Genomic DNA, 16,951 nt, shown 5'->3' with positions numbered 1-16,951 from the left:
GAAATAAGTAATTGAATTTGGACTATGATTTATGAACAAAAGAGAGATCAAGTTAGTTACAATTAAAAGAGACAAAATATTGAATTGTGAAATGATTTATTATGAACGTGATTGCTGACTTTGCAGATAGATAGTGCTATTCATATATTTATTTTTATCTCTCACACATTCTTATTACATTTTTATCATTGATCCTCTTCAATTATTCGATCCGACAACCGAAAATTAAGAAATAAAAATGAATATGTAAATAGTAATACCCTTCCAAACATACCTTGGAATTTGAATGGTCAAGTCAACCACCGATCACCAAATGAGTACATATCTGACTACTATCATCATCTTTGCATATATATATAAACAAACAATATTTTTTATTTAAATTATAATAAAATAAAAAAAAAGAAAATTTAAACTCGACACACAATGAATTATATATATAAAAAAAATAAGCTAAAACAATCTGCTACTTGCATAAATAATAATTAGCACACATTTAGGGCAAAATTAATGAAATTTGGGTAGCTAATAGTTCATCGTTGTAGTGCATTTTGTTAGAAAGGATAGTGCTATTCACACACTTTTGATAATTTTTTGCAATTCATCTTCTTTAATTTATTTGTTTCAACAACCGAAATTTAAGAGAAATGTGTGAAAAGTAAAAATATATATGTAAATAGCACCACACTAATATGAAATGCTAAACATTACAAAATTTGGGGGATGATGAAAGTTTGGGTAAAAGTTCACCAACCACTAAATTATATTGCATAGTTTATGCAAACCCTTGTTGACTCCAATAATTCAAATGTCGTTTGTCCCTTTTCTGCAACTTTTACTTCAGCCAGCACTGATGTGCTGCCTTTTCATTTTTTTTTAAATTTTCACATTTATGTCGTTGAAAATATGGCTGCTCTAAGCCAAAAATAAAAATGCCACTTGGTCCACTCCACACATTACGCTTGTATGCTATACATTTCTCTAACTTATTACTTATGGAGTGTTGCCAATAGTTCAAAATATTGTTGTCGAAGTTGATATTGATATTTAAAAATTATCGTCATATATTTTTGCATGTGTATTTTTTCTCTTATGCTTATACTGGCAATGAGTGTTGCATCGTGAAATTTTTGAATTGTTGATAAAAAAATAATGCCTCATTAAATTGACGAGGCCCACATCTGTTCCATACACAATTCAACCTTCAAGAAGACTTAAGTTGTGGACTATGACTTCTCCAAACTCTCATGCCCATGGCTGGGAAAAAAGTTGTATTAAAAATAGGATTAATAACCAAATCCTATATTTGAAGCTTTCCAATAACGTAATTAAGCAAGAATTTCATGAGATAATTTGAAGATATTATTAATTAAATAATATCTTCATGATTATTTCTAAAGTATATTTAAGATGTTCTAACATCTTAAACCTACTGCATCCAACGGATGACACACCTTAACCAACTAAACGTCGATACATTGCATGACAATCCCTACAAAGAAGTTCTTGTATTTAATATTTCTAAAATTTTAAAAATAAAAAATTGAAAATTTATAATAAATTTATCGCCTCTTTGTACAGTCACCAATTGCTTATACATATACAGGGCTCAAATTTCTGAGGCACTATTATTTTCATGTTTGTGTGTATGGTATACAAGGCATACAACTCTTGTGTATGCATAAAAAAATAAAAAATAAAAACCGGCCGATATGAAGCTGGTGAAGAATTAGAGGGATGAACGAGAAACGAGATGGACGCTATACTGCAATGGCAAGACGGGTTTCTAGATTTTCGGCTGAGACATTAGATCATCTTCTCGAATTTATCAAGTTTTTTCACCCTCTGCATAGACCTAGCTAACAGCGTGAAGAAGATTCCTGCAAAGTGTCAAAAGCTTTGATGAACGCAACGAAATGGACCGGAAGGTGTGTTTATATCAAAGTTTTCTTGAGTAACAAGTTACCTGCACCGATGAATGATCCATTTGCGAAAGCTTGACTGCCTTGACTGCTCAAAGTGACCCCGAGGTTCACCAGGGTACCTCCCAAGACTGTATACATCGTCGCCATCTATAGCATTGCTGCTTTTCGTGCAGCTCTTTCCGACTGCCAAAATGTAGTTTTACTCATGTTAATTGAACTTGTGCAGTTGTGTTTGTATACATAACGGGATGGGAAGTTTGGACAGCTAAAGAAGCGTACTTAAAGTTAAGATTACATACCTCAAGTACCCGGACTCGCAGTTTCAGATCCCTTGATTCGAGCTCTTTCACAAACTCCTCTATTCGCTGAACTCTGTATGGCATCGACATGGTATAGCTTCTAGCCTAAAGTTACATGCATAAGAACGCTTAGTGCCAATAGGCCCAATACTGAGAAACATTTTGGTTTTACTATTTTCCTGAACTAAAATCAAACGAAGCAAATTTATTTGCTTAACAGAAACAAGAACAAGGAACTAAAGCAAGGAAAGAGAGTTAGGCTGCAGTACATCATCGGCTTGTTTCCTTATATCGTTTACAAGCTGTGTCCCCGTGCGCTGCTTCTGTCTTAAATCTAAAATCTCCCGCATATAGCGTATAATATCAGCGACGTACTTCCAAACCATTGCTAAGGAACACACGAAATTGTCACGCACAAAATAGTAACTTATAGTTGTTAACCTGAGCATAAGGTGCAGCAATCTTCACGAAGGAAAAATCTTTATCGATAATATAGCCTATACCTGCAACACATATTAACTTAAGCCCCATCACCAACTTTAGATAAAAAACAAAATATTTAGAATGAAAAGATAAAATGACTCGGCATCTTCATCAGCGTTGTGATCAGAGCCGGCTCTGAGGGTGTGCAACAAGTGCCACCGAACAGGGCCCCCAAATTTTCATTACATGTATATAGATGCATATAAAATAGAGTAGATGCAAAAGACAATGTTATATGTGGTTCTAGTGCTAGCGGTTTAGCTCTTTTTCCTTATATCCGTTGTGCTGGGTTCGAATCCTTGTGATATTGTTCTGCTATCAAACAATTTATTTTTGTTGTAGTAACTTGTAATATTTTAGTTTTATAGATGAAAAAATTGAAAAAAAATAATACTAAAAAAATATAACATTAAAAAAAAATGAAGGGCCTCCATCTAAGTTTTGCACAGGGACCTAAATACTCAGGGCCGGCCCTGGCTGTCACACACGTAGCCAGGACATCGTTTTGTAACTGAATTTCAGTCACTCTCATTGTCTGGTACAACCTGTTTCTACTGGTTTCCCCTTTTTCTTGCCCTTTTTATAAGAGTTAAAACCAGTGGCTTGGCTAGCCATGGTGCTACTGGGCATCTTCTTTAATTGCACGCAATCGTGTACAGAAATGAGACAAGTTAACAAGAACTGTACAGAACAGTATATGCAAACCTCCCCAATTGCAGAAAACGTCTGCGACTGATCTGGTGTCTGGTTTAACATATTGTCCAAAAAGTATTGAACGGATCTCCGTACCTAGAGAATGGGGAAGAAAGAGAGAGAAAGAGAGCACCAAATGTTTCACTCTATCAAGTGACTTTTCCCTTTCTAATATATAATGAGTACTGGGATGGTGCATACAGATGACAAATCTCCGGTAGGCTGAAGTGCTCCAAGATCAATGAGGCGTTGCATAACCTGCGAGTGGCTTTCGTGAGATTAAACATTGCAACAAGGCAAAACATGATGATATATTTTGGGTGTTCCTAATGAATTCAAATGCATGATTCCGAGCCATCCTAATGCTTAATAAGCAAAGCGAAAATGCATGATTAATAAGCGAAGTTGGTGGCAATCATTGTTAACTTAGTTGGACTAAACTAGAAATAATAATATTATGGAGTTGAAGTTGATTTTGGTAGTGATGAGTTCAAGTGTTCAACGATGTCCACCCCGAAATAAGTAATTGAATTTGGACTATGATTTATGAACAAAACAGAAATCAAGTTAGTTATAATTAAAAGGGACAAAATATTGAATTGTGAAATGATTTATTATGAACATGATTGCTGACTTTGCAGATGGATAATGTTATTCACATATCTATTTTTATCTCTTACACATTCTTATTACTTTTTTGTTATCAATATTTTTTTAATTCATTCGATCTGGCAACCGAAAATTGAGAGAAATATAAGAAGTAAAAATAAGTATGTAAATAACACTACCTTTCCATATATACTTTTGGAATTTGGATGGTCAAGTCAACCACCAACGGCCAAATGAGTACATATCTCACTACTATCATCATCCTTGCATATATATATAACACAAACGATATTTTTTCTCTAAATTATAATCAGATAAAAAAAGAAAGTTCAAACTCGATACAAAATGAATTTATAAAAAATGAGCTAAAACAATGCGCATAGTTCGCACACATTTAGGACAAAATTAATGAAATTTGGGTAGCTAATAATTCATTGTTGTCATGCATTTTGATGGAAAGGATAATGCTATTCACGCGTTTATTTTTACATCCCACACACTTTTGATAATTTTTTGTAATTTATCTTCTTTAATTTATTTGTTTTAACTATTAAAATTTGAAAAAAATATGTGAAAAGTAAAAATATGCGTATGGATAGCATCACACATATATGAAATGCTAAACATTACAAAATTTGGGGGATGATGAAGGATTGGGGAAAAGTTCACCGACCACCAAATTATATTGCATAGTTTGTGCAACCCTTGTTGACTCCGATAATTCAAATGTCGTTTGCCCCTTTTATGCAACTTTTACTTCAGCCAGCACTGATGTGCTGCCTTTTTGTTTTTTAATTTCACATTTATGTTGTTGAAAGTATGGCTGCTCTAAGCCAAAAATCAAAATGCCACTTGGTCCACTCCACACATTACGCTTGTATGCTATACATTTCTCTAACTTAAGGAGCGTAGCCAATAGTTCAAAATATTGTAGTTAAAGTTGATATTGACATTTTAAAATTATCGTCATATATTTTTGTATGTGTATTTTCTCTCTTGTGCTTTTACAAGCAATGAGTGTTTGAAAATTTTGAATTGTCTATAAAATTCTTTAAAAGTAAAAATAAAAAAATCTTCTTTTCGCTCATATTATTAAAATAATATGTCTCGGTATCATAATGATGTTCTTATATGTTATAATCGTTGAATTGTTGATCTGAACTGCTATAGAATATTGTGAAGCCAAAAATAATTTAGAAAATCACGGAGCTAACGTATGAATTTTTATTGCAAGACATGAGAATGCCTCATTAAATTAACGAGGTCCACATCCTTTCCATACGCAACTCAACCTTCAAGAAGACTTAAGTTGCTGACTACAACTTCTCCAAACTCTCATGCCCATGGCCAGCCAGGAAAAAAGTTGTATTAAAGTAGGATTAATAACCAAATCCTATATTTGAAGCTTTCCTAATTGAAGGATAACGTAATTAAGCAAGATATTACCCTCAGATCCAATCAAGAAATTCACGAGATAATTCGAAAATATTATTAATTAAATAATATCTTCATGATTATTTCTCAAGTATATTTAAGATGTTCTAGCATCTTAAAGATACTTTCCTACTGCATTCAACGGATGACACACTATGGCCAACTAAATGTCGACACATTGCATGGCAATCCCTACAAAGAAGTTCTTGTATTTAATATTTCTAAAATTTAAAAAATTAAAAATTAAAAAATTATAATAAATTTATCGCCTCTTTGTACAGTCACCAATTGCTTATACATATACAGGGCTCAAATTTCTGAGGCACTATTATTTTCATGTTTGTGTGTATGGTATACAAGGCACACAACTCTTGTGCATGCATAAAAAAAATAAATAAAAAATAAAAAAAAGAAAAAGGGCCTATATGAAGCTGGTGAAGAATTAGAGGGATGAACGAGAGACGAGATGGACGTTATACTGCAATGGCAAGACGAGTTTCTAGACTTTCGGTTGAGACATTAGATCATCTTCTCGAATTTATCAAGTTTTTTCACCCTCTGCATAGACCTAGCTAACAGCGTGAAGAAGATTCCTGCAAAGTGTCAAAGGCTTTGATGAATGCAACGAAATGGACCGGAAGGTGTGTTTATATCAAAGTTTTCTTGAGTAACAAGTTACCTGCACCGATGAATGATCCATTTGCGAAAGCTTGACTGCCTTGACTGCCCAAAGTGACCCCGAGGTTCACCAGGGTACCTCCCAAGACTGTATACATCGTCGCCATCTGTAGTATTGTTGCTTTTCGTGCAGCTCTTTCCGACTGCCAAAATGTAGTTTTACTCATGTTAATTGAACTTGTGTAGTTGCCTTTGTATACATAACAGGATGGTTAGTTTGGACCGCTAAAGAAGGGTACTTATGGTTCAGATTGAATACCTCAAGTACCCGGACTCGGAGTTTCAGATCCCCTGATTCGAGCTCTTTCACAAACTCCTCTATTCGCTGAACTCTGTATGGCATCGACATGGTATAGCTTCTAGCCTAAAGTTACATACACAAGAACGCTTAGTGCCAATACTGATAAACATTTTGGTTTTACTATTTTCTGAACTAGAAATCAAAGCAAGCAATCTTATTTACTTAACAGAAACCAGAACAAGGAACTAAAGCAAGGAAAGAGAGTTAGGCTGCAGTACATCATCGGCTTGTTTCCTTATATCGTTTACAAGCTGTGTCCCCGTACGCTGCTTCTGTCTTAAATCTAAAAGCTCCTGCATATAGCGTATAATATCAGCGATGTACTTCCAAACCATTGCTAAGGAACACACTTCCAAACCATTGCTAAGGAACACACGAAATTGTCACGCACAAAATAGTAACTTATAGTTGTTAACCTGAGCATAAGGTGCAGCAATCTTCACGAAGGAAAAATCTTTATCGAGAATATAGCCTATACCTGAAACACATATTAACTTATGCTTGTCAGATAATGTCTTTGGACCGAAAACAAAATTCATTTTAACTCGGGAGAATATAGAATCAAGATTTAAAAGTTTTAACGTTGTACCTTCCAGGGTTGAGAATGCCCTTAAGACAAAAGTAAACGTGGATGGAAATCGGAATGGCTGATCTTGTGCTATTGCAAATAAATCCTGTGATTAAGAAAAGCCCCGTCACCAACTTTAGATTAAAAACAGAATATTTAGAACGAAAAGATAAAATGACTCGACATCTTCATCAGCGCAGTGACACATGTAACCATCACCAGGACATCGTTTTGTAACTGAATTGCAGTCAATCTCATTGTCCGGTAGAAGAACCCGTTTCCACTGTTTTCCCCCTTTCTAGCCCTTTTTAAAACCAGTAGCTTGGTTAGCCATGGTGCAACTGGGCATCTTCTCTAATAGCATGCAATCGTGTACACAAATGAGACAAGTTAACAAGTAAAAAACAGTATGTGCATACCTCCCCAATTGCAGAAAACGTCTGCGACTGATCAGGTGTTTGGCTTAACAAATTGTCCAAAAAGTATTGAACGGATCTCCGTACCTAGACATTGGGGGAAGAAAGAGTAAGACAGAGAGCACTAAATGCTTCTGAAAATCACTCTCTCAAGTGACTTCTCCCTTTAAAATGTATAATGAGTACTGAGATGGTGCATACAGACGACAAATCTCCGGTAGGCTGAAGTGCTCCAAGATCAATGAGGCATCGCATAACCTGTGAGTGGCTTTTGTGAGATTAAACCTTTGCAGCAAGGCCAGACATGACGATATATTTTGTGTTCCTAATGAATTCAAATGCATGATTCGGGGCCATCCTAATGCTTAATAAGCAAAGTAAAAATGAATACTTAATACACTTTCTACAAAAATAATAGATGATTAGTGTTTATATTTTAATCGGTTTCCTTCATATTATGGCATCGAAAGCACACCTTTTTTGCATCTTTCTCATATACAGAATAGAAAAGTTCAAGCAGTCTCTCCCGGGTGAAAGATTTAATATCTCCCATCATACCAAAATCATAATAGATCAGCGTTTCATCCACGTCAATGGCAAGATTTCCTGGATGAGGATCAGCATGGAAGAAACCGGTTCTGAGTATCTGCATGAATAGCAAAGTCCAGCTAATCAAGCACTTAGCTAAGATAGTTAACTGTGAATTATGGTAATCAAAACAAAACAGACACAGTCAAGGAATAGATGCATCCATTCAGTACAAAATAGTCATCGCATTCATGTCAAGAAGAGTAGTCATGTCAGCTGGTTGACAGAAGAACGCATTTCCTGACCTGGATCAGGTATGCTTCAATAGCACGTGATGAAATTCGAGCACGATTAAAACCCTGTGAATCTAGCATATCTAGCCGATTTATCTTAATGCCTGAAACAGAAGAAAGACTTCTCATCAAGGATTACCAACAAAAGAAAATTGACGCCGGACCACATTAATCTACCGAGTGATTTTTATGAAAAGCACAAGATCTGGACAAAACGAAAACATTAGTATAGAGTGAAACCTGGTACATACTCCAATGTCAACACCTTCATGGCGGTATAATCCCAAAAGACATTCTACAAAAGGGAAAGAAACATCGTCAAGATATAACTCAGAAAGACAGTACAAAGACTGCAGTTTTAATTGTTGTAGCTCTGTGGCAAGAAACATACAGGTACTCGAACCCACTTTATATTACGAAAGTCCCTGCGAAACCTGTCAGCATTCTTCCCTTCATTTATATAATCAATTTCTTGATACAAAATCCTGCAATCCATGAAGACCAGATATAATTCGAAGCATCAGAACTCGGATTATATGTAGATATGAAATTTCAATAAATGGTTAACACAGCAACTAAGAAATGCGTATTGCATACGTGGCACATTCTTCATAAATACCAATCCAGTCTCTTGTTGGACCACCAAGGGTTTCACTTTTCTGGAAATACTCGGCAATTAGCTTCAAATTTTCTGGCAGTAAGAAGAAATAGGTTAGAGATATAACTAAAACTACTAAGTTCAAAGTAGTGATATCAAACATCATCTAAGAAGTATGAGATGCATGTCAGGCTTGTCAGCCTAGCTTTATATCCAACGTATGTACTTACTTAAATCAATGTCAAAAAGCTTCTTGAGACCGGGTCTTTGAACTTTCACAACAACTTTCTCTCCGTTATGCAAGATAGCACGGTGGACCTAAAGACACAACTCATCAATATCCAAACAAGGAAAAGTGCGCGCAATCATCTCGAATAAAAATTTCATATAGGTATTATGTGGAGGAGAACATGAATATGTTCTTTTGACATTAATATAATTAAACTCAAATTCTGTGTTGTTTGATGTTCTAAGAATTCAAACATTGCAGCCCAACATCGTCTAATGAAACTAGTCAAGAACTAAGCACCTGACCAAGGCTAGCAGCGGCAATTGGCCGGTCCTCAAACTCCTTGAACAATATGTTGATGGGAGCTCCCAGTTCAGTCTCAATAAAGGCTCTTGCTTTTGCTGGTGAGAAGGCCGGCACCCTATCCTGTATAATTACATAACAATCACATAAGGAAAAATCAGCAAAATTATCACGAACATTATTACGCAAATGCTGAGAGCCTGCTTATAAACTAACATAATAAGTGTTGAAGAAGATAATGCCTATATTACGTACCTGTAACTTGGCAAGCTCGTCCACAAACTCACGCGGAAACAGATCTGATCTTGTCGAAGATAATTGTCCAAGTTTGATAAAAGTTGGGCCAAGCTGCAGTACACGCTCCCGGAGCCATGAGGCAGTCTTTCGCCTTCTGTTTTTCTGAATGAGAGAGTTTGTACAAAACTTAAAACGGAACAAAAGAAACTAGTCCACAAAACCAACAAACTGAAGGGAGACTTGGCCTGGAATGAGATAAGTTGCAGGGAAAAAGAGTAGCTACAGAAGAGTCCCAAAACCAACCTGCTTATCTTCTGTGAATCCTCCTACATATGCCCATTTTGCATTGTCCAACAGGACACGCACCCGTAATGACAGAACAAATGACCATACATCTGCACTCCTTTGCCAAGAATTGTAATTTTCATTGGCCCAACTGAAGCCCTCATCCGAAGGCAAAACCTTTAGCTCCTCCATCGGGGGAAGTTCTTTAGTTGGTCGGGGTTTTTGTGTCTTAACCAAGCCCGGACTAGCATTTCTTCTAACCAGACTTGCTCCATTAACAACCTGCTTTGTGCCATTCACTACCTCAGCCTTATTTTTGGATGGGGATACCTCACTAGCTGGTACCATTTTCACAGCTCGTCCATTGATTCCCAATCTTGAGGATGAATCAGCCTGTCGCATTTGCACATGAAACTTAAGAGACTGATCAGTACGGGGTAGATTACTTGTCGGTCTCCCGGACTTAAGGGATTCATGAACTGAAACTGAGCTTGAGAAACCAAGACCATCTGCTGTTTTCCCTTGATTTATCAGCTCCACATTGTGCCAATAGCATCTGTTTGTCGCCAGTACTGCAGCCATCTATGAATGCAGATACCTGCAGAACACAATGAAAATAGAAACATGAACAATATTGTGAATTTGTAAAGTGCACAGATCCCAATTTGGCAATGAAGCAAAACAACATACAGATCTTCCTTAAAGCACAAAAGAATACCGAACCCGAAAAACACGAACATATATGATCATCAAGAGAAAAATTTGGATCTGAAGATCCTTAGATCATGATAATGCTAATAGTTGTAAACTCTGTAACTAAAGCAAGAGAACTGAATAAACCTCATCAGATATATAGTTGAATTCAATCAAAACTGAAATAGCTTTGAAAACAAGGACAAGTGAGTCTCATATAAAACTCTTCACGTTCTAACCAATTAAATCAACTCATCACTGTCAGAAAGTGCAAGAAAGAACTTAAAAAAGAAAAGAAAAAAAAACATTTGAAATCTTTATACTTTGCATTTCCTTTGTTCTTCAAGCTTCACAAGAAATACATTGAAGTCAACTCCTCGACCAAAACAACAAAAAGCACAGAACTTTCTAATTACCAATTACTTTCCTGACAAACCAAAGAGAACCCAGATAAAAGCATCAAAAAGTACTTACTGGGTAAGCAGTAAAACCAGAATCAGAACTCCAAATCCCTTAAGAACCGTTGAACCTTGAGCACAGAAATTGCAGCTGCGAAGCAAAAACTTGATGGGGTTTTGACAGGAGAGAAAAACCAGTCAACAAGCACAGTAATTTATTAGAAAAATGAAATGGAAGGGAGAAATTGGGAGGTATAAGGAAGAACAAAGAACGTGGGCGTAGTCCAAGTGACGAGGCGTGTCAGAGTTCCCAATTCTCTGCGTTTAAGTCACAGTGCTTGGTTTTTTGTTCTGGGACATTTGAGAGAATTGAGGTTAACGACAAAACCTGGGAAAATAAGGATCTTCGTCCCTTCAACTGGCGCCATTCAGTTGGTTGGTGCGTGTTGGACTTCCTAACATTTGGCTTCTCCTATGGCGTGGCAGTTTCCCTCTCTGGTATTTTCTGATTGGCTCTGCTCTCTCACTCCAAAGAGAGAAAAATACAGAAAAAAATATCCGACACAAGTTTATCTGAGGAGTGAGGATTTTTCTTTGCATGATGTGAAACCTAGTCCCAATGGATAGGAGTAATGTTTATGCGGTCATTTCAATTTTGGGATGTAATATCCACACCTTATTTTACTTCTTACACACCTTTTTAATTTTCGATCGTCGGATCGAATGAATTGAAGAAGATCAACAGACTTAAATTATCAAGGGGTGTGTGAGAAGTAAAATGAGGTGTGTGGATAGCACACCCCTTCGATTTTTTGTTTTGCCAAAGATTAAACTTTGTATCATATAGGAGCATATCCAATCATACTATTTAACGCAAACATATTAATTATATATCGATTGTCACATCCCGGCCCGGGACGGATCACTTTCCGGGCCCGCTCCACCACCGTAGCACGATATTGTCCGTTTTGGGCTTACCATTCCCTCACGGTTTTGTTTTTGGGAACTCACGAGTAACTTCCCAGTGGGTCACCTATCAAGGGATTTCTCTAGCCCCTTTCTCACTTAACTTCGAAGTTCCTACGGAACCTCAAGCCAGTAAGCTCCCAAAAGGTCTCGTGCTAGGTAAGGATGAGAATATACATTTAAGGATCACCCCATGGGCGATGTGGGATGTCACAATCCACCCCCCTTAGGGGCCCGACGTCCTCGTCGGCACACACGCGGCCAGGGTTAGGCTCTGATACCAAATTGTCACATCCCGACCCGGGTGGGACCACTTCCCCGACCCGCTCCACCACCGTAGCACGATATTGTCCGCTTTGGGCTTACCATTCCCTCACGGTTTTGTTTTTGGGAACTCACGAGCAACTTCCCAGTGGGTCACCCATCAGGGGATTGCTCTAGCTCCTTTCTCGCTTAACTTCGAAGTTCCTACGGAACCCGAAGCCAGTGAGCTCCCAAAATGTCTCGTGCTAGGTAGAGATGAGAATATACATTTAAGGATCACACCCCTGGGCGATGTGGGATGTCACAATCCACCCCCCTTAGGGGCCCGACGTCCTCGTCGGCACACACGCGGCCAGGGTTAGGCTCTGATACCAAATGTCACATCCTGGCCCGGGTGGGACCACTTCTCAGGCCCGATATTGTCCGCTTTAGGCTTACCATTCCCTCACGGTTTTGTTTTTGGGAACTCACGAGCAACTTCCCAGTGGGTCACCCATCATGGGATTGCTCTAGCCCCCTTCTCGCTTAACTTCGGAATTCCCACGGAACCCGAAGCCAGTGAGCTCCCAAAAGGCCTCGTGCTAGGTAGAGATGAGAATATACATTTAAGGATCAATCCCCTGGACGATGTGGGATGTCACATCAATGATATATTGACGACATAATATCCATACAATGATGATAATAGCGACATCATAAGTACTGATTATTTTTGTAACAAATTGTCAAAATATGTTTATTTTACCTAATTGCTGAAAAAAAAAATGAGCAAAACCTGGCAATGTTTTATGAAAAAAATTTAGCTTCGCGAAATATATGCTAATCACTGCATTCTTTCTAAGTAACAAAACGTACAACATTATTTCTTGAATAAATACAATTAATTTTCAATTAGGGGATAGGTTGTCAATGATCGTGACATTTAGTTTTCATTTTGTCAATAAGGTTTTGAGTTCAATGAAGCATTTCGATCACATAATCTTGAATGCTATAATTAACAAATGCTTTTAACATAATCTTGAATGCTATAATTAACAAATGCTTTTAACGACTTTAGCTACAAATCATTTCACAATAAGGAAAGAAATTGGAACACTGAGATGTTTGTTTTGAAGTTGTGGAGATCCAAACGGAACACGACTTTGAAAAATTGGGGTGCTGGGTAGTGGTGGGGATAGGTAGACAACCCCCCATTTGCTGGTTTTGGACTCTCTCATTTGTGAATTGTGAGCTGTGATTTTGTATTTAGACCAATCATCACTTCTATATATTATTTCTTAACCTAATTACCCACCTAACTTGCCACAACTTCCAGTCTCGAGTTTTATTTGATTTGAGCCAAATTTGTTTTTATTTCCCTTTGGTTACATAATTTTGTTTTATTTAGTGACAATTAACATATAAACAACGATAGGCCCTTTAAAGAAAGCGATCTTCATTATATATATATATATATATATATATATATTTATTTATTTATTTATTTATTTATTTATATAAAGATTAGTTGTGGGACACACTTCACATCAAACTTCAACAATTCGGATTTTTTATTTTGTAAGTTTTGACTCATTGATCATCCTTACAAAAATTCAGTTCAATTCAATCTGAAAATATTTTCCCATTTAATTGTCACGATGAAATTTAATGTTTCTTAGAACATAATGTTCGTCAATTTCATTAAACTCAATTAGATGCCTCAAATATTTTGAATTTGGCTAATATTTTGCAAGGATGATCTATAAGGTGTAACTTGAAAAATAGATGGTTCGGGTCGTTGAAATTCGATGTGGTATGACCCCCACAACAAGTGGTGAATTCAGGATTTTAATATCAAATGGTCCCAATTTTAAAGCTCAAGAAAAAGAAAAAGACCAAAATGACATTGAAAAAATAAACTACAAACTACAACTCTTTATTCATAATCTTTGTGAAAACAACATTGCAAGTTTTCCCTAAAAGTAATATTAAACTGTAAGGTATGACCCCCACCTTATGTTTTTTTGCACAATGATTTATAATGTTGACACGAAAAGTAATATTAAATTGTAAGGTGACAGAGAATCTATAGAGATTCCACTTTGAGACAGTCTCCTTAACATTTTTCTTTTCTTGAACAAACGATATTATCTACACTAAGAAGAAATAAGATGGGTTTAACCTCATAATGAACTAATAATAATATAATTCAAATTCGTTTTTAATAATTTATAACTTTTCACTTACAAGCAAGAACGAATACTAAGTGGCAGCATTTCTCCTTTTTAAATGCTTTAAATTTGAATTAAAAATGGTGTTAGTGCTAAATGCTCTTTCACGTGGGAAATGAGATTGGATTGGAATTGGTGCAATGTTAACTGTACTCAAAAGTCATTTGGCTTTTATGTTTTCTGTTTTGTTGAATGCTTTGAACTTTCGAATTGAAAATGGTGCTGCGGTGGATCCGAAGGGTTTATCACGTGGCTGTGCTTGTTGATCTTGCTTTTTTTTTTTTCTTATGGTCTTGGTAATTTTGGTGAAGTTATTTGGAAATTACCAAGAAACTTAGAATATTCTTACATAAAATTACCAATCTCCTTACATAAAAACTTCTCAGCAGGTGCTGGGGTTTTTTTTTTAGCATTTCTTCTCAAAAAACTTAGGCAGACAAAGCTACCCATCCCGGCACCGGGTTTCTTTGACTTGACGCGGAATGAAAAACGAAACTCTAAATTATGACTTTCTACTTTAGCTAGAGCAGCAATCTAATAGTGATTTGATTTCTCTACTATTAAACCCAATCGAACCAAACTATACTGCTTAAACCGTTATTAATTGGTTTTGATACTATTTTTATCACAAATAGTTTTTGAAATTTACCTTCATCATCAAGATGGTCCTTGAAAATTGAAAATCAATCAATGTAATACCTGAAAATAGGTGTCGCAAATCAATGTCGTCATTTAGTCACAATTATGTTAAAAATTTTCATTAAGTGCTGATATGACACATAAATGATGTTCCTTGAAATTGACTCATACCATCAAAATGGTCCTTGAAATTGACCCACATCATCAAGATAGTTCCTGAAATTGATCCACTATCAAGATAATCCATAGAATTGAAAATCGATGAATGTAGTCCTTGAAAATAGGTGTCGCAAATCAATATGATCACTCCATCACAATTCTGTAAAAAAAAATTGCTATGTGCTGATGTGGGTTTAATAATTAATTTAAAAAGTTGTCTAAATATGTTTTTGCACAATATTTATTTTTATTTTTTATTTTTATAGTAGGACTTACTCCGAAGAGAAATCTCTTCCATAAATTCTCAAATGCACAAAGCTTAACCAATGCCTAAGAGGGGGTTTGGAAATAGTTTTCAACCAACAATGGATGCACCTCGGTTATAACATCATTATCTCAAGGCAGATCCCGCCGTTCTTTGAGTCACCATACTACCAGGCAAGCATTGAACAAGCTCTCCAAGATTAAGGTTATGAGGATGTTGATTGCCTAAATGTTAACGATGACGTCTCAGAAGTTGTTGCGAATCAGCCAAGCCATCACCAAAGGTGATCTCAATCTAGGTTTAATTCAGTGAAGGGTGTCGAAGTGTGTAAAGATGGATGTACTAAGATTTTTTTTAGAGAATAAATAGCGAATAAGGTAGATGAATGTGGACTGAGATCAGAGATGATTGCATGACTAGATTTTTGAGTTCACAACTTTTTATTAACTATTAAATTATTAAACTTATTTGTAATTTTTTAAATTTAATTAGACTTTATGATCCATTTATGTGTCACATCAGTATATAATAGAATTTTTGACATAATTGTGCGAAGGACTACATTGATTTGGGACACTTACTTGCAAGACTACCTTCATCGATTTTCAATTTCAGAGACCATTTTGATATTGCATGTCAATTTCAGAGATCATTTTGATGTCGCAAGTTAATTTCAAGGACCATTTGCGAGAAAAATGACTTATGGGACCTATTGATATGCCATATTAGCATTTAACGAAATTTTAACAAAATTGTGATAGAATGACCATATTGATTTGCGACACCTATTTCCAGGGACTACATTGATTGACACCTATTTTCAAGAATTACATCGATTGATTTTCAATTTCAGAAATCATCTTGATGATGAAAGTCAATTTTAAGAACTATTTGCGATAAAAACCTTTTTATGAATAAACTAAACCAAAACCACACCAAAAAGTATATCCTGAATCGATTATGTTTTTTTTTCTTCTTTTTTTCCGTGTGTCGTTACCCTTTGCCATCCTCTGACCGTGCATGAAACTTGTCAAAACACGTTTAAACCATGACACAAAAACAAAAATTGGGTTTGAGATTTCGATGAGTATTTTATCACTCATACCATTTGCATGTTCTCATGTTTCGTTGTTGCAAGATGCAATGAATTTACAATTTCAGCACCAATTTATCAGATAATCTCGATAAGGCAAATATGAAACTATCATGTGGAATGAGTAAGAAAACGCAATAAGAACTCACTTTGTTTTGGATTCGATTCATGACGGTAGTGACTTATACGACGATGCTTGAAAAAAAATTAAAATGTTTGTGTAAGTCTTTTTGGTACCTAAAAAAGTAGACTCAACTTTAACATCAGGTGATCCTTTTAAAAATAAAAAGTAATGTGTCATACTTTACGTCTTAAGTAGGTTTTCATAAAGTGAATTTATATAAGAAGAGATTGAGATTCTTTGAAGTTTTAACCAACTTTTAAC

The 16,951-nt window shown here is 35.9% G+C and overlaps 1 protein-coding gene and 1 pseudogene across 2 annotated transcripts; both read right to left on the bottom strand.

Annotated features, from left to right (window-relative positions):
- Window positions 1–1,536: 1,536 nt before the first annotated feature.
- Window positions 1,537–2,707, bottom strand: LOC148694158 (protein ACTIVITY OF BC1 COMPLEX KINASE 7, chloroplastic-like; annotated as a pseudogene). The gene is made up of 4 exons (XR_015966976.1): window positions 2,494–2,707; window positions 2,225–2,329; window positions 1,967–2,108; window positions 1,537–1,880 (listed from the first exon to the last, which is right to left on the bottom strand). The product of XR_015966976.1 is annotated as a protein ACTIVITY OF BC1 COMPLEX KINASE 7, chloroplastic-like (transcript).
- Window positions 2,708–5,679: 2,972 nt separating this feature from the next.
- LOC137739457 (protein ACTIVITY OF BC1 COMPLEX KINASE 7, chloroplastic) lies at window positions 5,680–11,566 on the bottom strand. Its single transcript, XM_068479029.2, has 18 exons — window positions 11,047–11,566; window positions 9,898–10,477; window positions 9,613–9,756; window positions 9,355–9,480; window positions 9,056–9,143; window positions 8,825–8,918; window positions 8,619–8,712; window positions 8,468–8,522; window positions 8,240–8,331; window positions 7,882–8,052; window positions 7,608–7,664; window positions 7,410–7,493; window positions 7,012–7,096; window positions 6,839–6,900; window positions 6,641–6,715; window positions 6,381–6,485; window positions 6,123–6,264; window positions 5,680–6,036 (listed from the first exon to the last, which is right to left on the bottom strand). Exons 2-18 carry the CDS (start codon window positions 10,459–10,461, stop codon window positions 5,963–5,965), a joined length of 2,112 nt encoding a protein of 703 aa, XP_068335130.2. The 5' UTR covers window positions 10,462–10,477; window positions 11,047–11,566; the 3' UTR covers window positions 5,680–5,962.
- Window positions 11,567–16,951: the final 5,385 nt, after the last annotated feature.

Source organism: Pyrus communis, chromosome 9 (genome assembly GCF_041283825.1).
Source record: "Pyrus communis isolate YQ-2024b chromosome 9, ASM4128382v1, whole genome shotgun sequence".
Lineage (NCBI taxonomy): Eukaryota > Viridiplantae > Streptophyta > Magnoliopsida > Rosales > Rosaceae > Pyrus > Pyrus communis.
This window is presented reverse-complemented; position numbering and strand designations above follow the sequence as displayed.